We start from the raw sequence: 23,465 nt of genomic DNA, 5'->3' as shown, positions 1-23,465 counted from the left end.
ATCGATGGGCAACGCGCGAAGCAGGCGTGAATAGCGGTACCACCCACGAGTCGGCGAGGCGTCGAGAGAAACGAACAAACGGTCCTTGCAAGAGGGAAGACCGTTGTTGCACGCCCCTGTTTCACGGGGGATTGCACGTATGGGCAAGGGGGTTCAGTCTCCCGCTCTTCTTGGAACGAACGCTAGAGTTCAAAGGCTTGTTAGTTCAGCGTGTAAGATTATTCTGAAAGCTCGTTAGCATTTGAAGGCGGCAGCTTTGAGGGTGGCCTTTGGCGATTTCGCTAACAGTGAGCGCCCACGCGGCACGATCCCCCATACGTGGTCGTGCACTGTCTTGCTGGCAATTACCAATTGTATACCGCTGGACACGACGTCAAATACGCTGCTTGATATTTTGCTACACTTCATTGCTTCGTTTTCTTTTAGGCATGTCAGTCCTACCAGGTATAAAAGGGTGAAGGAGAAAGGAAGGCGTCTAGCCAGCAAATATTCGATAGGAAAACTGTTATATCTCCCGCTGGGTAGGCGCCAGTCATGATCATCATCATGAAAAAGTCGCCCGTGTTATTCAAGTCCTCAGCCCCATTTTCAGGCAGCCATGGCCACTGTCTCGCTTCCGTCGTTCTTCCTTTAATACAAACAAAGGCATATACACATAACTCTTGCAACAAATAAAAAGTCTAGAAAGTATACGAAAATGCTGCGAAGGGGCACATTTTTCAGGGAGGTGCAGTAAACAAAAGCAGTTAGCAACACGTACATCATTTTTCAGAGTAGGCAAATGGTCGAGTCTTTTTCATAATTGATTAAAGATCTACAGATAGTGGTCGCCCGAGAAATTCCTGAAAGCCCATTCCAAATTACCCATTATGCAGGCCAAATTTTTAACGTGTCAGTATCGGCGTTCTACGCCGCAAGGGTCAGCACAAAACTCATCGTACATGCTGAGGCTTTAAATTTAAGACAACTGCCCGCCGCGGTGGCTTAGTGGCCATGGCCAACCCCTTATAAGGCATTGCGCTGCTGGGCCCAAGGACGCGGGTTTGATCCCGGCCGCGGTGGCTGCCTCTCGAAAGAAGACAAAACGCGAAAACGACGGTGTGTCAAGATTTTGCCCCACATTATAGGTCCCCAGATGGCCAAACTTAATCAGGAGCCCTCCGCCACGGCGTGTCTCATAGCCCACGAGTAGCTTCTGCATGTTAAACAGCATAATAAGTAAATAAATCAAATTTACAACTACTAAGAGTGGCGACATCTTGTAAGCTGAAAAGCCACCTGAAGCCACCATCCTGAAGCCACCATCTCTCGATAGAAGGAACTCAAGGTAAACAACGCTCATTTTTTCGCACCGAAGCTTAAGCTCGAACTCCTGCTGAACGCGATTCCACTGTGCACTACTCATTCGCCACGCTTATTCCTCCTCGACCTCCTTGGCACGACGTTACTCGTATCTCCCGCTGAGACCGAGTTCCTCGTGAATGCGCGGACAGCGCAGACAGATGGCCAGCAGGCAGGGAGGAAGGGTGTCCTTGCACCGCCTGTGGCCACAACCGCAGCGGAACGGCAGCAACCGCGGGCAATCGATGGCCCAGGGTTCTTTGTGCCCGCACCGTCGTGGCCACGATAGCGGCGCAGTTCTGCAAGTGCAGGTGCCGTAATTTACGGCCGCTCATTACGAGCTCGGTTGTGATTTATGGCTGCCACCTACCTCTGCCCTCCACGACAGCAGCTCGGCCCAAATGGTTTTTCACGAGCCTGCAAAGGCTATATGCTGTTTTCTCTCCTTTCCTTGCTTTTTCTTTTGCGAGTTACAGCGACCTAAGCCCGCGGTCAAGGAACGGAGAAGAGGAAGGGTTCGAAAGTGTGTTGACGCGATTAATCACCGCAGGCCCGGGAGGGATAAAAGTATGATAGCGCGATGAAACCTTTTCTTGCTGTGAAGTTTCCTGGGAAATGTAACACGCTATACTGTCATTATTACGAGCCCCATGGGGACAGTGAAAATATGCTGACCTGTACTAAAGCACCTTTTTTTTTCTTTTTCCCGTGGCTGTACACTGAGAACCTGCTAAGGGCTGCTGTTGAGTTATTCTGGAAACACGTGAGTCTGGCTCAAACAATGGTCGTAACTGGGGCTGAATGTAGACTTCAGCTCCAACAAAATGCAAGCAAAGATATGGTGGATTTTTCACAATGGTTGAATAATGCATAATCTATATCCAATAATCAAGTGCGGTCTTCGCACTTCATAAATGTACTTGAACAACGTCAATTGTGTAGTCTGATGAACTAAAACGCAAAGATAAGAAATGTGTGCTCACATCTGTAGCTAGTATTTTCTTCCGAGCGTCGGATTTGTTCAGGACAGAATTCACCGACAAATACGATGCTCCCTAATGAGACATGCGGATGTAGTTCTTTGGTTGTTTTGGTTTCGCAATGTATTGAGGCAAATAATATAAGGCAGACAATCATGTAGACTGGCGCCCTTTCTCAGCCGCCGCAAATAGACCTCCGCTTCTGCGGTGCTGTGTTCCGATTGTGGTGTCGGTGGGCACGCTTACCGCAAAGCTTACCGATGCAGTCGTTACGCTAATGGACTACGGCCCGCTCTCCCGACGCCACCCCCTAGCAGGCCGCCGCTGTGGAGCACGTCTCGTGCGGCACTCCGCTCTCCCGCTCCCTCAGCAACCCAAACTCTCCTCCTCCGCTGTGATCCTCGCGCTCTCTTCTCTATTACCGTCATTCGTCCTCACCTGTGCTCCTCGTTCGTTCGGTTACGCCAAAGGCGACGGTGACATCGACACTGCTCAATGCACGAACGGGCACTCGAGAGCGGCCCTCTAAATAGAACAGCAGGTCGCTTTTACGCAGCCTGTGGTGGTTGGGCCACGAATAAACCCCTAAAAAATGCAAACTTTCCACAAACTCTGAACACCGGCCGGTCATGAGCTCACCACGCTAAATGGGACGCCGAAGTCTGAAAGCAAAGTGGCCGAGAACACGAATTTATGCACCTCTCGCAGCAGCAGCAGCAGTGGCTCATTAACTCACAAAATGCCAACACAATTGAAGCAGGTAACGTCGACCCATGCACATTTCTGCACTACACTTCGTGACTATTGAATTCGCGCATTTAAGCATTTTTCTGGAAGTTACAGCAAGGTAAACACAGATAAATCTTTTTTTGAAAGAGCCAAATCCAGAAACCAAAAATGTGTCAGATAAAACTGCAGAGACAAGGAAAACTCAACAACTTTCCCCTAGAAACAGGCTGCAACAAAATAGTTCAGATAACGCCCGGCGAACGTGCAGGCAGATCGCATTTTGTATCAAAAATGATCCACATCCTGCTGTGTCACCAATTGAAATGAGCCAGATACATTTGCCGGATGAGAGTGTGCTTTTGGTTTGACGTCATATAACTAGCACAGCAGCTTCCTTGTTCGTTCTCGCCTGACCGCTCATACTATCAGGTGGGATGAGCTGATTGTTTAAGATATTAATCAATAATTATGTAAACATTAATAAATAAATTTACTTACAACAACTTACTTTTTAATTACTTGTGGCCGTAAACTTCCACTAGCTGACATGTAAAGCATATCACGTAATAGCATTGACAGCGTTGCATTTAGGTGCCGCAATAACATTTTGCTGTTTTCTACAAGTCTGTTTGATTGGATTTGACTCGTTTCGATAAAAAAAGACACCTAATATATACTTGTTGAAAGACGTTATTTTGTGTTTTTAAACATTGCCAAGGAGGTAGCTTCACAGCCACGCTCGATAAGCTTTGTTTCAGTTTTAGTTACATCCAAAGGCTTTGCCTTGGTGCGTGAGGGCGACTAAATGTTTTATGCATGTCAATGTGAAAACTGCAGTCCCGTAGTGCCAGCCTACATGCATTTAACAGCAGGCGTATCAAAAGCCTCGAGATTGTCCGCACACTCGACTACACGTTGAAGCCTCTCGTCAGCGTCAGTGATCTCCACTCGGGCCACCTGCAGGTGTTTTCTGAAACCGTTAGTCCTTACAGGGCCGCTTGTGGTTTTCGCGATCGTTCGGCATTCGTTTGGCACTGGTCGACGCAACTCGTGGCTTGCCCTTTTACGCCCCAAAAATATCGCAGGAAGCAATGTCAGCTGTAATAGTCCATTTCTAAATAGAGCAAGTACTGGCTACCCTATACCGAAAGAAGTTGATGTTACCCTCGCGCTTTTTTAGGTTCTTCTTTTAACTTGTCTAGCCTCTCTCTGCTGCAATAAAGGATCTCTCTCTCTTTTTCTATCTTTTAACTCCAACTGCTACATCGACGTCGCTGGAAACCAGGAGAAAAAAGCTTTTGCGGTACTGTCAGTGCGCGGGATTGTATTAGTTGCTTGAGGGGGCCACATCGATCAAACAACCAACGAAACTCTTTCGCATGGTCCTCTGTCAGACACGTCAGCTCGTATTTTCCCGTCTTGCGAAGACATGGGAATTCTGAGAGTGGGGATGAGGCACTCAAACGTCACCCGAGCCAGCGCGGTCGGGTGTCGAAGTGCGCCATTAAAACGTCAGCTGCTGGAATGTCCTGACAAAGAGACACTAGCTGATAATGCGGGCTTCGCTCTTGCTGTAAAAGCTGACGGGGCCCTTTTGTTCCGCGCAGGGAGCTGTCGTTACCGGTCCGCGACGTCCGTGCATGGATGAGTGAAAGCCTAGGAAGGATCGCTTGTCTGGCGGAACCCTGGAGCGATTCTATGCTCAGCCCTTTGAACCTTCTTTTATTGTAACATCATGCATTGCGCCAGAATATGCCTTTTCACGGTGTCTTAGCGTTTCCCCGCAACGTTTTTGGACAGTAATTTCTCCCCACGTGCCCAGAAGAAAATAGCGGTGGCTCCGTGCCCTAGGTTTTCATTAAGCCAGTCAGGCTGATGGAACCTGCGTCGTCGCGTCCTATGCTTTGTTAGGTGGCGCCTAGAGAGGTTCTAGCTATACACTCGCTTCTTCCCCCCTCCTCCTCCTCCTCCATCTTCACGCTGCTTTTTTCTTTACTTACGCGTGTAAAAGGAGCCATGAAGACGAATATACAACTTCATTTTGTTTGAAAGAAATAGCCTCTGGTTACTCCCTCAACTACATTCCAGCCACGAAAGGGGTTTTTTTAAGAGTGAATCTCTTTAGCAAATCGTAATTTTTCGCGTCCGCAGTTTAAAATACCAAGTTGTTGCTGTTGTTGTTGTTGTTCTTCTTCTTCTTCTTCTTCGTCTTATGGCGCATACCCACGCGGAAGATTGGCCAGGAATCGAGCAAGAAGGGGGCTAATTCAGCCGCCCACAACATAAAATTAGATACCTGTCCATAGGCATCCAGTAACAGCGCGAGATTAGAAGAAAGAATTGGCTAAAAATTGAAAGTTACGGTTGAATTTGAGAAAACAGACCCGTAATAATAAAGGCTAACAGGGCGGGTGCCTGGTCTCGGACACATATGCACTATTGGCTGCAGCCACCCCTCTGTGACAATATCCCAGTGATGTGGCCCCTAGCGACAGCATGGAGACAGGAAGTCCAATTCGTTGCAATGGCCTGACAAGGTGACGTTGTCTGATCATTGAAAAACCACGGCAATGTAATAAGTGATCTAGTGTCTCATGTCCCAGCAAATGGCTCCTAGGGCGGAGGAGGCGAGACCAGACTTGTGCATATAGAAGTTCAGCTGGGGAGTCCTACATCTGCCGTTGGTTAATGTGACCTGCATTGACGAGATTCACACAAATGGGGATTCCTATTATGTTTTAAATGGGCATACTCTTCGAAGTTAATGACGACCCCTTCCTGCGTACTCATTAGGCGCTGATATCTACGGAACCTTTCTCCTGCTACACTAGCCGGAACAGGGCAAAGATCAACCGAAGGGCCATCCAAGGACGATCGTGCCAAGGAGTCAGCCTCTTCATTAAGGAGTAAACCTTTGTACCCGGGAACCCAAATGAGGCAGATGTCCTGCAAATGGGAAGGCACCAGAAAGTTGAATGCACGGATCAGGGGTGAATTTTCAGACGATGACAAAGCGGAACAGGCCGACAGAGATTCAGTAATTATAACTATAATCAAGTGCTGCAGAGGTACTTTTTTTAATGCCAGTACTACCGCTAGAAATTCGGCTTGAAATATTGGAGTGAACCGCAGCGAGACTGCTCAGTTAAGCTGTGGACTAAAAATTCCCATACCTTTCCTCTTCTAACGTTGTGATGCATTAGTTGCCACAATTACATAAGCATTAAATCTTGCCAAATGGTCGTTCAGGATTCCTGTAAGTAGTCTTGACGAAAGCATTTTGACGTTATTGGTAAAAACATTACCAAAAGTTAAAGGCGCTGGAGGGACCTCACAGGGCATTTGCATTATTGTCGGAATGTTGATTTTCAGTGGAGAAAGTAACGCCTGGGCGTAAATACACTGAGGACGAATGTGCCGAGGCCACCAAGAGTTGAAAAACAGTCCGGGCTGAGCTACCAGCAATGAAAGAAATTGTGGCGATTCAAAAATTCTTATAATAGTCAGCACTATTAAGAGTTGAAACCGCGACTCTAGACACGGCATGCGTGGCTCCAGATACAAGATATTATTGGCCACGCACCTTGGGAGGCCGAGGCACAATATTAGGGCACGTCTCTCCAACATACTAAGCTGGTTGCGTTTGTAAACGGCTGAGCCAGAAAAGAGTACGCAGCCAAACTCTAATATGGGACGCGTGTACCCCTGCAAATGAAAAGTAATGTGTCTCTTCTCATTCCAAGGCTCCTATTGCTGATTCTCCGCAGCAACCCAAGTGCCCGTTCTCCTTTGGTCCCGATATGATTTATATGGGGGCGCCAATCCAGTGTACTATCATAGATGACACCCAGGTACTTCAAGGAAGCCACCTGAGGGATAGTCTCTTCCCGACACGTCAGGCATAGGCTCGCCGAAGCGGATACAGAGAACACAAGGACGGCACACTTATTGACATTGACGCTCAATTTTATGTTTGCCATCCACCTTTCGATTCAACACAAATAGGCTTGTAACATTTGATACAGGGCATAAATGTCTTGAGCCGCAGAAAAAAGGCTATATCGTCCGCGTAAACGTAGGTACAAATTTCCTGGTTTATTGGAATGGAACTCAGTAATATATTAAATAGTATGGGGGAGAGGACCGATCCTTGAGGGGCGCCCCTTGTCTGAGATAGAGTCGATGACTTAAAACTATTTTGTGAGCAAAAGAACTTACGATCAGTGAAAAATTGCTGAACCCATGAAAGTATGTACTGCGGTAACTCACACTCCGTAAGTTTGGCTATCAGGACACTATATTCCACGCTGCTGTACGCTTTCGCAACATCCGGGGTGACAAGGGCGCCTACTTGTTTATTTCTGCGCGCAAACTGGATACGGCTTTCTAAGTCAACATGTGCTGACCAAATGGAGTAACCCGGACGGAAGCCAATTTGGTGTGGGCTAAGAATATTATTACTAGACAGAAACCGGACTAAACGTCCGTGCAAAATTCTCTCTATCAATGTCCCCATTTTGCTTGTATGTGCGATTGGGCGAATATTGTTCGGAACAGTACCAAGGTTGGGGTTTTTTAGAAGGAGTACAACTTTTGCAATTTCCCAATCTTCCGGAATGCATGATTTCTCCAATGAAGTATTTACGATATTTAACAAATCGTTAGGAGACTCTTCAAACAGTAGCTTTATCGCGGGAGTAGAGACACCATCGGGCCTTGGGGAGACTCCCGGCAGCGGCATAACCACATTCCCCAGCTCTCCCATCGTGACATTGGAGAAGTCTAAAACTTGGGCGTTTTCTACGGCCATAGATGCTAAAGCAGAGGAGATTGTGATTTGTAATTCCTCGGTGACCTTTTCGAGCGAATTCAAAATTTCATTCGGTGTTTCCACAATTGAAGCATCATTAGTTTTATGAACGAAGCTCTTGCGGTTGCGCAAAAAAGCAAAGAGAGCAGGCCGGTTTTTTGGTTCTGACAGCGCGTAGAAGCATTGCGTATAATGCAGTTGTTTTGCTGTAGAAGTAGTTCGGCGAAACACAGTGGAGTAATATTTAAAATTTGCCGAGTGATCAGGGCTCGGATTGTAAATAAACTCTTCCATGCCGCTTTCCTACGCCGATAATCTCTAGTGCAGTCCTGGCCCCAACAAGGGCTTATACCATCTTTCTTGGCTCAAACTTTAATAAATTATGATTTCTTTAGTGAGATTTTTACCATGGCTGTTACCTGCATAGCCCTATTTTCTTCTGATTCATTCGGCATAGATGTAAGGGCCGTACGCAATATCTTTTTCATAAGGTCGTAATTAACCAATGTCCGCATTACACGTTCCGGTGTACTTGGGGAGACGGCTATTTCAAAAAGTACCGGTATATGGTCGCTAGTCGTAGGGCAATCCACTGTACTCCACGAAGAGACTGATACACCCTTTGCGAACATAAAGTCCAAAACTGAGCGCTTTTGGCTCCGAAAAAATGTCGCACTGGCGATGTTGAAACAAAGAAGGTTATTTTCGGATTTCCAGTCTAACAACCACTTGCCATAGATGTCTGTTTTTGAGCCCCAACTGAAGTGATGTGAGTTGAAGTCACCTGCAACCACCATGTTATGCTTACTGGAAGACAGAGCAAGATCTAGGGGAACTGTGAAAGTCACTCCGTTCGGAAAATACCCGTTAAGTAGAGAAAAAGGAAGGCTCCCAGGAAGACATAAACCTACCGCCATCAGTTAACAGTCAGGTGACGTGTACTGGAAATACAGTCCGGCCTTATGGCAAAATTTCGATGACACCAGAATCAATAATCCACCTCCTCGTGTCGCTCTGTCTAACCGAAACACACAAAAATCCGGAATAGTAAATGACTTATCCTTTGACAGCTAATTTTCTTGGACGAGTATATCTGGACATTAAATGTTAATAAGGCATTTTAGATCTGTGACAGCCGCAGTTACCGAACGACAATTCCATTGAAGAACTCTGATGGACATTACGGAGAATGAATAGCAGCCATGGCTGCCTCCAAGATACTCTCTTTACGTTTAATATCTGATTGGCCCTTTTTAGCTTTTTTGGATTGTTGTGAAGGGGGTGAAGTTGCTTTTTTACTCTCAGGGCGCCTTTTTGACGTGGGTGGCATCTCTAGTTCCATTTCAAATTCTGAATCTGAACCAAGAACTGAGAAGGAAGTCTGACCTTTCGAAGCCACAGGAGCCGAAAGGGCCGAAACCCGGAGCGGCGGGGCTGTCACCGGTGCACGGCTTACAGCCTGGGCTGAGCTGAAGCATGAAGTGTTCTTCGTGAGGTTTGTCCCTTGAACCGCTGGAGCCTGGGAAAATTGATCCTTGTGAGGCATGGATAGAGTTTGGGAGCCGGACTGCTCCTGGGAAGACAATGGCAAGGAAAGGACTTGCACAATTTGTTGAGTCTGAGCTGACAAAAGTTTCGAAACGTGTTCCGTCACAGACGAAACTATTTGTGCGGAAACCTCAGGCAACACTTCTTTCAGAGCAAGCCCTATAGCCTTGGCCAGAGAAGCCTCATTGGTTGGAGTGTAGCGGGCCGTAGCACCTGCGTACCCATGAGTCCTTTCTTTAACTATATTTACCGCTTCAGAGCGGAAATAACGGCGCTTTAACAGCACCTCCAGGACACTGACTTCCGTTGCGCGGGCTGGGCAGTTGGAGTAGTCCGCTGGATGCGCAGCTCGGCAGAGCCAGCAAGTAATGTCAGCCGCAGTACACTGGCTAGAGGGATGATCAGCCCCGCAATTGTGACAGCGAGTGGAGGATTTGCAAGTTTCTGCACTGTGACCAAAGCGCCAGCAGTTTTGGCATTGGCGAGGACGGGGGGACAATGGTTCTACTCTGTAGATCAGCGGTCAGACCTTAATTTCTGAAGGGCAACAGGATCCCGCAAATGTGGAGATCACTGATTCGGTTGAAGTGCGGACATTGTCCACCACACGAGAGCAGCGGTACACCGTGATCACACCTGCATCCAGAAACTGCTCAAGGAGCTCAACGGGAAATGTCCATGCCAACTCCACTCACAATTCCTTTGGTACACGCAAGATGAGAAGGGACGAAAGGCCTTACTGGGAATGAAGAAAATGACGAGAGCTTCAGCAGATAAACCAAGTAGGCCTTATCTGATGACTTGCAGATAATTCCTCCCTTCCCGTGCGGCCTCACCTCCTTGACACTCCTGAAGTGCTTACTTGCGGCTTGTAGGTCTTTTCGAATAGTCTTGAAATTTTTCAGCCTGATTGCCCCACCGTTGGTAGGAACTATCACCACCGGGAAGGCCGTCACGCCATTCCGCAGGAAGGAATCCAGAGGCAGGTCCTGCACCAAAAGTCTACCCGATCGCAAATCCCACCATAAATTCTGCTGGGAAATAAGGTGGGCATCCTGGGAAATCAGGTGGGCATGGTGATCAATACTGGAAACTTACCTGGGCAACGTTTTTAAAGCTGGGAGTAGGTGGGAATAATGGCGGTAGGTTAGGTGGGCACCTCGGCTATCCTGGGCAATACTGGTGGCCTTACTGGTCAACGTGACCCACCACAACCATGCTGGCGTTAATAGTGTTGACTGATCGTCTGCGATGGGGACGCCCTTTTTTCTCCTTGGCAATGCCCACCGTCGTTTGCCGTTAAAATGCGCTAACAGTGAATAGCGCCATGAGCGTTCGAAAAAAGCGGTATAGACATCGACAGCGCCCATGCAATTTGTTGTGAGCGGAGCATGTTTATATTCGCACGTAAAGTATTTGGAAGCTTAGTCAGTGATATACCTCCAGGCCTAGAAAGGAAGCTTCACTTGAGTAAGCCGACCTGCGTGCGCACAGGCGTGCATAACGCGAACTTATCTAATATATGAACTACAAGATGATATGCCGGCCTCTGCATGTATATGAAAAGATGCAACACTACGAAGCCAGCGAGAGAACCGCCACCGTCGTTCCTAGCCGTTGTCGCCTGCAGCCCCCGTCACGCCATGAAATAGCTCATGGAACACGTACTGTTTGCTTACAGAACAGGCTCTCAACTCCTGCTGGATGTAAGTGGCACCTGACCTTACCGTTCACCGACAGCTTAGGCGTCCATGACAATGCTAGAGTTTTATTTATTTTTAACGCGTTTTGAACGGCGCGCGTCACTCAGTTGGCCGCCGGCAGGGGGGCAGCGCGACACAGACGACGGATGTTAATGAAAGGCAGAAAATATTTTTAGTGAGAACTATATTTCCCGAAGTTTTTTTTTTTTTTTGTCAATGGTTTTCACTCGTTCATCCTTAAACCAGGCTGAGTTCATATATCAGAATAAGAAGGCGACTTAAAATGTTAATAAGAAGGAAAGAGCACGTTTTATTGCGAACAAACAAAACATGGAAGGTCTGTGTGAGTTTCCTTGACCAAATATGTGGCCTGCCTTCTACTTTCAGAATCCCCTGGTGAAATGTGCGTCAACTATGCCCTCAAGTACCTGTGGAGGTTATTTACAGAGGCGAGCCGCCGTGAAAAGAGGGTCTGTGCACAATAAAATGAAGCTGTGGTGTGAGCGCACGGTTTCGCATTACTTTTTCCACATTAAGCAGCAAAAGTGTCCCGGCAGCCACGCATTCTATGCATATTCTGTCAAGACGGCTGCCATTCCAGAAAAATTCACGACCCACTATTCTCCCTGTGACGCCTATGCCCGCTAGACGGGTATGGCGCCATCTGTGCCACCATGCCCCCCAAGTGACGCCTAAGCCCGCTAGACGGGTATGCCACCATCTGTACCACCATGCCCCCCAATAGTGCCCGCCAATGCCCGCCAGCGGCGTGCCCGATAGTGCCCGCCACTTGGCATGGCGGGGTCTCCACTACAATAATCCACTATTTTGACCGGCAGCAGCTTCCGCTATGCCCGGCGTGGCGGGATTTCGGACAGGGTAGCCGACCAGGGAGAGGACCCCTGGCCGGGAGATGAAGTAGACATGGGAAGGGCCTAATTGCTAGCGCAGGCAAGAAACAAAAAAAAAAAATTACCCCACCTTCCCGCGAGGGGAACCCTGTGGAGATGCGACGCATCTTCGGGGTTCACTTGGTGTTTCCGTTGGTTTGATTCTCTAATTGCGTGAAACGTGTGAGGAACGCGTATGATGTATTCTTTATTTAACACGCGGCGTAACGTTAACGATGACGGCCTTGTGGTCGCTGTAGTGTACGGGTAGTGGATGGTGAAGTAACGGGACCACCGTGCAATTTGCAGCGAAGATCAAGTCTATGCCCGTGCCCGAAATCAGAACGCCGGTGCTGGAACGACCGCGGCTATGACGCAACGTGGCGCGGCTATGACGCAACACAATCCAACACAATCCACTTTAATCCAATCCAATCCAAATCCAATCCAAGCCAAGCCAACCCAATCGAATCCAATCCAATGCCCCTCGCGAGAGTGTTCGCTATCGGAGAGGAGAGGGGGTGAGCGATGGAGAGTGCAGCTCGCGCGGCGAGGAGAATGGGGGAGGGGTGGACGACAACAACGCCGACGACACTGCATGGACAAGGCGAGTGAATGAGATGCAGTCGCATCTAAAACTCGAAAGCAACGACCCTATGCTTGGACAAACCCACCGTGAAAAGCAGCAGAACGAAAGCCGCCGTCTCGCTCCTTCGCGGCCGTGTTCCCAGTTCTCCAAGAAATTGCCTAGCGCGCACACGTGAGCGCGGGCCTCACGGCGACCTCCAAGCAGTTAACAAAACCGAGAAAATGCCGAGCGCTCGTGTGTGCGTGCCTTGCGGTGACTTTCCAGCATCCCGGGCGCACGTTTGTCAAGCCAAGCATATCCACTTAGGCGGATTGGTGAAGATTATCCAAAAAAATAAAAAAATTTCCGGCGTTCGCCGTAATCGTGGCAACACTTGCTCGGAAACAGAAAGACACGTCACGGCATACGCCCCTCCAAGGTGACGTCCATTGATTATTCCTTCCAAAAAATGAAAGGAGCTCCCACTTAGAGCAACAATGATGCATTAAAGGTCGTTGCGACAACGAAGAAGCAAATCGTCTGCTACAGTGGACTTAAACCGTCGTGATGGTTGCGTACAGCTTCGCTACCTTCTAGACGTGCGCGGTAGTGTGAGCTTCCTTCTTTTTTTAATCGGAAAAACAGAAGAAATGTTCACAACTAAACTTTCAAATTTCGCGCTGCGGTGACGTAATACCGGCAGCAGTGACAAACAAGTGACGCGATCAAGCGGAACATACAGGCCCCACTACAATAAACCGCCCTGTCATGTTTCTTCGAGGTGGTCTAAGACGTCATAGAGAAATCCAGAGCTCGTAGATGTAGGCAGTTGCGAAACTCCGCCACATAAAACGATTCGCACCTGCCCCCCTCTGCTTTGGATCATGCATACGGTGGCGCCACTGCGGCCACCGCACGCGCTATCGAAAAAACGAACTAATTATTCAAACAGACAATTTAACGCTAAATTTTGTTTTAAAGGTACGTAATTCCTTATCTTTGTACTTTCATAAGTTATTCATTGCTTCCTTAACTGTGGTTTCTTGGTGCGATTGTTTCTAGGTCTGCGCAATTGCCTCGACTGATTGGCACTTGTGCGGGCACTCCACCTGCAAGAACTTCACGTGGAAGGTCCGACCTGGAAGTACTAAATTTGCAGTTGTCGCTCGGCCTGCATCGCACTGCATGCCAAAACTAATCAAATGTCTAATAAAGTGGCTCTAAATATTTCTTTCAATCTTGCGTAAAACCATCGAAGCGAATTTCTAAATCCTTTTTTTTGTTGTTGTTGTCGCCGGAAGACCGCATATGACCCGCAGCAGACGACACTGCGCAGGCGACAACGCATCTTGTTGAACACACGGACGCTTACTACGCCTGGTTCGAATGCATATAAAACGCTTGCGTGGTTGAGCACGTTGGAATTCTTCGGCAAAAAATGTTTACGTAAGCACCCAAATACCATTTTTCGCCCAGCTTGTCGAGCGGCGAACCACGTTGTAAAGCTTATTTTGTCACCAACAGATGGAGCCACTGTACGGGAAAATACAAAACAGTGGACCAATCGTGTGGCCACTTTTTGATGGATGGGGCCTATGGGAAGTTTCGCAACTCGTATATCGAGTAACTCCGGAGAATCGTCCGAGAGTGGCTGTGGAGTATCCTCTGCTTCCTACGTGTTCTGTAATATCTCGATCAAATGTTTGAAAACTGCGATAAAATTCACATCATTTTTAACGCAACAAGGCAGTCTTTTTGGACGAACTAAGCTTGTATTTGCCTCCGTGCCCCCTTTAAAGAACTAGCGTACTTGATACATGCGCTTGTATGCGTCTTCACTTCAACCTATCTTCTGTCAGCACAGTTTTCGCGCTGTTTTTCAACTGCGCATGTTGGCGAACTAGCTCAGCGAAAAGGATTGCTCAATACTGACGCGCCCTATTTTTCTTTTTGATGGAAGTAACAAGGTTTCAGTGTTCCTATTAGGATTCCAAGAAGGGTTAAAGGGACCCTGCAACACTTTTTTCAACTTCTTTTCAAAAACTTAAATGCTTTTAGAACGTATCACCCAACACACCCAGTACTTAGTTTAGGGGGTCGCAAAGTGCCTCAGCCACAAATTACTGCTCTATGGCCATCAGGTAACTTGGAAACTCGCCAAAGGATTTTTTCTCTTTTTCCCACTCTTGGCGTACTTCCACCGCTGGCCGGTTGGCCGGTTTTTCTTCAGTTGGAAAAATGAACGCATTAAACTAACATTAAACATAAATCCCCCAAAACAGAGTAGAAACGGAAGGCGTATCTGCTGCGTCGAGCAAATCACGCAGTGCCGCTCCGTGCTGGCGATAACTATAGCTTTCGCAGTGGTTCCAGACGCGAAGGAAAGAATGAAAGCGTTTATCGAAAGTGTTGCAGGGTCCCTTTAATGTTAACCTGCGACCCTTCTCTCTCATACTCGCTCCTTTCTACGCCATTCCATAGGCGGATAGAAAATAAGGAGAGGAATAAGGGAGAAGTAAGAAGAAGGAGAGAGTAAGATAGGAGCAGCGTTATCATAACTCTTCCTTTGTCTCTGTAATGTGTATCGTACATAAACGCGTTTCGGCAACGCTGCAGCCGTCGTTTCTTCTCTCTCTAATACAGTGATTCTTTTGGTGAACGCTTTATGCCAGAAACATTTCTGGTTCATTTTTTAACCGATAAATTTACCGCGACAAACGGCACCACACAGATGTGAATGAAGCAGGACTGGCCCCACATTAGTTAACATTGTTTCACTTTCCCATTAACGAAAATTTTCCGAATGAGTGGTGGTGGTGGTAACAAGCATTTTTTTTTATTTACAAAGAATACAAAGACGCCATGATACGCTTTAGCGGATTTTGGTGTTAGGGGAGAGGGGGTAGGTTATGTGAATTTGGGGGAAAAGTCTGATATGTGGGAACGGGCGAAGCATGCATAGAAAAATAAATCTGCTGGGTCAGCCGCGTGTACCCTCGTGTGTACCCGTGTGTACCCTCGGAAGGGGAGAAAGTCAGGTTGTAGTGTCCCTTACTCATTATCTGCACACATATTTTTGGGTCCGAAGCGTTTCTAGTATTTGTTTGCTTTGCCACCATGGTCACTCGTCACAATTGTGCGCCTAGCAGTGCCCAGATCAGTATGGGTTTCCTCCATTTATTAATGAAAACTAATGCTCCTGGGAGGTCTGCAATTGTGATGCATGGCTAGAGCTTCATACAGAATCGGAATTCAGGTGTGAAATATTTTTTGTCGGTGGCCCAACGCTAAAAAACGAAGAAAAGAAAGACTTTAGCGTTTGGCGGCCGCAGTAAGCCAGTAACCAGCCAATAAATTGACGGCGATAACGCGGGGCGCACCAGGAATGCTTCTTTCGTGTTCAGTTGGTGTTAATAGGCTCCATGATGCATAAACGATGCCGCTGCAGCTCGCTGTCGGGCGATGAGGGGGTGGCCAGGAGCAGACATCGAACATTCGGCAAATGCAGGGACGTTGAATTTATACTGACATCGCTGACTTAATTTAGACAGATTGCAGGCGCAAGCTGCTGCTTTTGCAAGTAGTACTCAGGAACCAATGCTGTTCCCATTGAGTCACCTGACGCGGTGCAACGGTAGCGGAGGCTTATTTGCCCGATAGCGAGTAAGCCCTTCTCCTTCACCTTGGCGTCCGATAGTGCACCCGTTCGGTCAAATCTGAGTTAACAAAAAGGGCAGGCAGGCAGCGACCATTGCTACTGTCGTCGGCTGTCCTGGCGATGCGGTACTGTCATTCGCCACTCAGGCGAGAGGGGAAAAAACCCCGAGGAAGCCTTATTACGAGGAGCTGGAAACCGTGAAGACCTCATTGATTAAACGACAGTGTCCTTAAACTTAGTTGAAGCCTTAAAATAATAAAATACTTGCCGCTTTCTTTCTGCGCCATCTGCCGTTGCTCCCACTTTCTTGCACAGTCACGCGCCCACTTTGCGCTTCTATTTATTTGGAGAGAAATTTATTTTCCCTGACTTCTAAGACAGCGGTTAACGAAAGCTTTTCCCATTGTTAGCGTGTTCCTAATTACATTGAGCACTTAAAGGTCTTCGTCTAGTTGTAAGGAAAGTTAGCACAGGTCGAAGTAATTAGACTCAACTTGTGCACACAATGAAGGAAAAGCGTTTTTTTTTTTGTTACACTCATGTTTTTTTTTTTCATTGAAATGTCGTCCCTTTACTCTCAAATACTTAAATGAGAAGAAAAATGCAATGTTTTAAGAGCTGTAATTATCCAACTATTTCCTCCATTAGCAGCCTATTTCCGCAATGAACTTTAATGAGTAAAATACCTAAATAATTTAGGATAGGAGTACGGCTTTGATGTAGTCGTTTAAAGGCATGTAATTAATAGCGGAGCTCGGAAGGTTCTTTTGGCGGCAGTTCTTCAGCACACTTTTCTAACTTCAGATCACTTCTATTAGACGAACGATTTCACGGCAACAGTCCAAATGTGCTAGTCCAAAGAAAGAAACGTTCAAAATTATCAGAGAAACTGGAACTTACAAGCCCTAAAATGTGCCTTGAAGAAACGGACGAAAACTTTCACTCGTCATCTCAGAAACTGTAATTACAAGGTAATGATTGCATGCTTCGTAAGATATATTGCATGCGCATAAGGCCTTTTCGCAGTCAGCACAGCATCGCCAGACGTAGAACCGACATTCTCTACAACTTCTCTTTCCGCAAGAGCGAATAGAACCTGACTGCCAGATGAATATTTTTTCAAGCATATTATGTTCCTAAATAAAAATACGTAGAAATACGAGCTTACACTTCGAAGTGCATGTAATATCTAAAATTGGCGCTTTTCAGGCAGACCGAAAGATGAATTGGTAGTAATGGTAGAGAAAACACCAAAAGCTGCAACTTCAATACGTTCTTCAGCGGCCTGTTCTGTAAAAATGGATACCGATGATGAAATGCGCGCTACGTACGTGACTACCAGCTTCACAGAAACAGAAAGCAGCGCGGCAAGCCACTGGCGCAAAATAAAGCGCCACAAGATTAGAAATCGCGTTTTCATTGTACCAGGCTAAATATACCCAGGGTAAGAAAAGCCGCTCGCGGGAACCCCTCCGCAAAGAGGGATTTTTCTCTGACTGCAATCAGAGTTTTCTGTCCGCTATCCCCGTGGGGAACGCTTCCCCCTTTGCTGCTAGGGTCAGTGCCGCTCTAGCGCGGCCGTCGCACTGCCTTGCAACACTATGGTGCCATTCTATGACAGCAATGTCTCTTGTGGGAGCGCGCATTCGGGACGAACAGTTCTCTTTCGAGCACGCGTTGATTCCCTGGAGGGGTGAATGACACGCCTAAGGTCGGCACCTCTTGAAGTTGGTGCGAGATTCATCAGCTGTTGGGGAACGTTCTCGGTCATCTTTCAATTGAACCAATACCATCAGGTCTTGATCTACATTGTCTGGCGTGTTAGGCGTTGTCTCCCTCTGGAATCGATCTGCATCTGCGAATTGATCGGTCTCTGAGAATCATATACGGCACATGACGCAGGCCCAGGCGAATTTCGCAAACCCCTGGCGAGCTTATTTCTAAATGCCGTAGCACTGACCAATGAGATACTTCAATGAGTTCTCAACAAAATGCTATAGCTTTTGGAAAGTTGGGTTTTTTATAGGCAATCTTTCGAATTTATGAGCGACCTCAGACATTTTTTGCGTTAGTCAGCGCTCAGTGGGTTGGCCGGTAGGCCTGCAGCAAAGTTACGTGTATATCTCCGCACTACGTCCCTCCAACACCAACCATGAGATATCATGCCTGACGTCTTCGGGAGCATGACTCACCTGCACAGGGGGTGAATTATGTTGCCTTTTCAATTCATGTTGGTTGCCATCTTCTTAATCCTTTTGTGAGGTGTCTGTCTCTACTTGACACCCTCCTGAGACTTAGGCAACGATGGAGCTACATTAAAGTCCCCTCTCTCCCAACTCCTCCTTCCTCCGTCTAAAAATGATATGTCACACTACCGGTAGTCTCGTCACCAGTAAGTTCGCGAGTGGGGACATCTTCGCATGTTACATCATCAGTGCTGTTACCACCACTAGGGGCAACACATATAACACCTTCAACAGAAGTGGAGGCGTCTGTTCCGATGTACGGGGAAGACTACTTTTTTTCTGAAAGTGCGCACATGCATTCTGGAATAATTGGCGTCTGTGCTTAGGAGAGCCTCAATTCGGCCGTTTATGGTTAAGACGTGGTTAGGTTGCTTCCACAGCTAGATGGTTACAGGCATAGTGTGGAAGCTGGAGACAAGAGATGCTTTTTAAGTAAGGTTGTCTTTGCAAAAGTTAGTTTTCAGCGGGAAAAATCATTTGGTCGATTAGATAGTAAGCAGTTTGGGGCGACATATTTGTGCCGGCGATTCATCGCTGGACGTCGTTGTTGGGTTTTGTCCTCTAATTACAGTTGAGAGAATCCCGATGAAACCCGCCGCGGTGGCTCAGTGGCTAAGGCGTTGCGCTGCTGAGCACGAGGTCGCGGGTTCGATTCCCGGCCGTGGCGGCCGCTTTTCTGATGGACGCGATAAGCAAAAACGCCCGTGTGCACGAGATTTCGGCGCACGTTAAAGATCCCTAGGTGGTCAAAATAATCCTGAGCCCTCCACTACAGCGCGTTTCATCGCCTGCGTTGCGTGGGCGCGTAAAGCCCTACACCAATCAATGAAAAATCCCCATGAAAATTTAATTTCAGTACCGTGCTTTGCACACTATCTGGCCGGCCGCTGCAGCTTCAATGATAAGCCGGTCACACACTTCACATATGCTCCGCCTTTATTTCTACTGTTGAAACACTTCGCAGCTAATAATCGTAATAGCCTACCAGTAGGCAGAGCCACTGATTGATTTACAGCACTAGCATATGGCTGTTTGCATCGCGCAAAACACTTAAAAAAAAAGCTCTGCCCAATCTGCTATTCTTTTCAGAACTCGGCAGTGTAAAGATTTTGCCACTGGATTATACATTTCAATTGGGATTAAATCGCCTCAGCAGAGGTTTACTGTGCCCAGCCAGCCCCATCTGCACGAATAAAAACACAAACCAACGTTTGCGCCACATGAAAGTACTCGAGCACTACGCTTGCATTCGATAGAACAGCGCCATTTCAATTTCGTGTCTCACGCTCAGATTCAGAACACTGTTGAAATCACGGACGGTAAACGATAAAAGAAATAGCGAAAAACTCTGCGGCGCGAAATTACATGCCAACGGCTACTTCCGGCTACTTCCCATAAAGGCTTGGCGGCCTAGTAACACTGCCGGTCTCCCAGCGTGCGGCACGCTCCGGTGCGAAGCGCATAAACACCCTCCCGGATATTGCAGCCGTGAAGGTTTCGTTCGCGTAATCGTGCCCTCGGGGAGCGGAAGCCGTTCTCCGCGCTCAATAAATGTCGCATATGAGCATGAGGGAAGAAGAATATTCTCTCTCCCCCGCCTTTCGCTGGCCGTTAACGCCAGCGGCAAGCAACCGCTTTAGATCCTGCCGATGGGCCGCCACCGTGACGGTCAATTCCTCGCGTTTGTACCCCGACGAATGTTTCCGAGCTAGCTGGGACGAGTAAAGGAACGTCTCGTAACTACCGATGATATCCATTTCATGCACAAGAGTGTTATGCGACGCCCTGGCTTCACGAATCGAGACCCCGAGGCATAACCGACAGCGGGCCAATGGGTGGGTTATTAACTCACAGGATTTTAGAAGAAAGCCTTAGGTGCCCCATTCTACGAAAAGCCGTCGCCTTCATTGTTTTTGTTGTTGTTGTTGTTGTTGTTGTTGTTGTTGCTGCTGCTGCTACTGCTGCTGTTGTTGTTGTACGATTAAGAAAAGGGCGGCGAGTGTATAAAGTATGTAAAAAATGCTCGTGTGGTCCGATGGTATATGACCCCGCGTCTTCACAGTAAGAGCCCGACGCGCTACCACCGTGCTATTCCAGCCCGCTTGCACGCGGTATAGTTGTTGTCGTTGGTCCTTTCTTCGAGTCGCATACCCATTTGGAAAATTGGCCAGGAATCGACAGCGCAGCTTCGAAGGGCTAATGAGCTCACCTCACAGAATTCACAACACTATGAATCGGAAACGTAAAGGTTGTAGAGTAGTGCGCACTGTGTGACAGCAGAACGTGATGGCACGCGAGTAGAACAGGTGCAACAATGCAGCAGTGAATAATCCTGCTGCTGCAACAAACACCAACATACGAAAAGATTAAAGCAAAGAAACGCAAATACGATGTATAAGTAAAGTCGTTGATAAGTATTACCGGGCCGTTCCTCTAGCAGGACTTGGAGGTCCAAAGGTTCGGCAAACGTGAAGCGGTACAGCAATCCGGATTATAACTTTTGCGGCCCATACTGAATGTTAGGAATTCGGAGGAGGACTCCGTTATTTACTAGACCGCATTGGGATGGTCTAGCAATCTGTCCGTGCTGCATAATTTCCTGGAACGCGTAGTCAGGTCCGCCTGAACTTACGCTCTACAAACGTAACTGTTTCGTACATCGCTGCTGTTTCTGGCTTCTGTACCCGAATGATAATAAACGAGATGCGATGCCGGTTTGTAAGCTGAGAAATGACAGGAGGTCTCGATGTTGAACAACACTGGAAAAAACAGAGGAGTGGAAGGGGGCGCTAACGGCAATCGGCACGTGGCTTCAAAATTGCGATGTTGAAAAAAAACTTCCTTCCCTTCGGCGTTTTGAAATTCGACGCGACGGCGTGTTAACGAGGTTTCGCCAAGTAAGGTAATAATGCCGAAAGCAAACAATATTGCGCAGGAAAAAAAATAACATGGCTGTCGGAGGCAATTATCCGCACTGAAGTAACTACGTCCGCTTCATCAATACGTCTCTGTTCATCTATTTCAAAAAATGCATCTTGACGGGATTCTAAATAAAATGTCGCTTTTAGGGTAATTCGAGCTGTCATGGGCTGGAGAAGGCATACCTTGCTTGGAGCCATCCGGCTCTCGGATGCGATGTTCACTTATACTAGGGGAAACCTTTGAACAAAAGTTGCCGCTTGTATAGTTCTAGAGCAGCACAATTCTTTTTAGCTGCCATTTTTCCCATGATGTGGACTGTTTTCGCAGGACGAATTTACATACTTCTTGACTTCAAAACTATGCACTAAAGTCAAATTGCCTAACCTTCCTTTTACGGCAGCCGCAAACTAACTTAGTTAGAACATGCTAGTTCAGGAAACCGTTGACACCTTGTAAAAACCAACATTATAAACATTTAACTAGCATAGTCCGCAACTTCTGATTTAACGAATACCTGACGGGTGCTAGCTCTATATTCTCTGTACGTAAACTTTTCGTTGCAGCAATTTATTCCCGCGATAGTTTCGCGCCTCGCCGCTGGGGGCGCCCCACGTCACCGTATTTCGGCAACCTCATTAGCGAGAAACACTCAGACGACCACATCCCACGAAACGAAGGCACGTCTCTTGTCGGTGACCAATTAGTGAACGAAGCGAAGAGCACGGAACTCTCCCACGAGGAAAGCGCAGAACACCCAGGCGCAGGGGAACATGATTGTTCACAAGTGCCCGAGGCGCGCCAGGAGGAACGCCTGGATGTATATTTACGCACGTGTAGGTATAAAGATGGGTGATCAAATTCAATCCGCGTGATAGGCTAAAGCTCGTGCGCAACGGGGCAGACGGGCCTCATAATGCGTAAAAGAAGCTTCAGCAGGCTTACCAGGCATTATTACAAAGCCTTAAGAAAGCCTGGAGGTTTATTAAAAATGACGTCGACCGATCCGACGTCGTTGACGAAACTTCCAAGTTCAGGCTCCCCGACGGAGGCAGCCCACAAGCTCAAACACATTCATGTCATTTCATCTGACATTTGCCAAAAAATCTGTGTCTTCTAAATGAAAACTGAACGAACTTTTTAGCATACAACATCTGCGTAACCTCTAGATGAGCATACAACTGGTTTGACAGAATACGCTAGTGGTTTTTTCGTCTTTTCTTCGCTTTTTATGTGATTAACTCGTAGGGGCGTTTCGACACCCGAAATTCCACAACACAGGGAGACGAATACAAATAAAACCTTGTGCTATTAAATCCCTTTTCCCGTATTCTACTAGTTCATGCTTTCTTCGTAAACCGCAAAAGAAAAGTAACCATTTTTTTAGCCCTTTTATGCCTTTTCGTTGCGTTTAACAGCAACAACTGGAAGAGTTTTGCATCCCCCTCAGCAACGCTTTAAAGGATGTGCAGAGTGGGCGGTATGAATTTCCGATCGATGTTGTGTATGCGAGTGCAGACACACACGCTCATACAGAAACATACGCACCCACACGCATGCACACACATTCTCTTTTTTTTTTTCATCTTATAGATACCTTAACAGAGGACGCTTATGGTAGGTTACAATACTGATGCGATTTTCTGCAAGTATCGAAGCTATGTACCTAATCCAGCTGGTGCAATGACGACAACGCAGACAGCAAATGCGTTGATAAGGAGCTAACATGTGGCGGATGACTTAATCCATCTTCTAGTACGGGCAACATACACGACAACTGGCAACACTGATTTATTTATCGCTTGTTTCATTTTCTCCACCCTACCATTCCAAGGACTAAGTAAACAACAAAATATTCTTCAAGGTGGTTTGACAATTGCTTGGCCGCCTGACAGGAGCGAAAGCCGATTGCAGTGCGTGTTTACATTTGAATGAGCTGTGCGTAAGTAGGACAACAAACAGAACGCATAAGAACATGGCTCACATTGACAAAGATTTTAAGCGAACCGGCAGCTACAGCAGCGCCAAAAAATTATGGACCCTGTCCTATAACGGTAGCACGGGTGCATTAAA

The 23,465-nt window shown here is 47.3% G+C and overlaps 1 protein-coding gene across 2 annotated transcripts in view; it reads right to left on the bottom strand.

Moving 5' to 3' along the window:
• LOC144159406 (locomotion-related protein Hikaru genki-like) overlaps window positions 1-23,465 on the bottom strand; it is a 250,860-nt gene that overhangs the window by 130,195 nt on the left and 97,200 nt on the right. Inside the window, exon 2 of one of the 2 annotated variants that reach the window (XM_077690873.1) lies at window positions 9,247-9,379. The exons of the other annotated variant lie outside the window; for it this stretch is intronic. Coding sequence (XP_077546999.1) covers window positions 9,247-9,379 — 133 coding nt within the window. The remainder of the gene's footprint in view (window positions 1-9,246; window positions 9,380-23,465) is intronic. 2 annotated transcript variants of the gene reach the window in all.

Source organism: Haemaphysalis longicornis, unplaced genomic scaffold, assembly GCF_048455015.1.
Source record: "Haemaphysalis longicornis isolate Haplotype H1 unplaced genomic scaffold, Haemaphysalis longicornis Haplotype H1 scaffold_10, whole genome shotgun sequence".
Classification (NCBI taxonomy): domain Eukaryota; kingdom Metazoa; phylum Arthropoda; class Arachnida; order Ixodida; family Ixodidae; genus Haemaphysalis; species Haemaphysalis longicornis.
The sequence above is the reverse complement of the archived record's forward strand: the minus strand, read 5'-3'. Positions and strand labels throughout refer to the sequence as shown.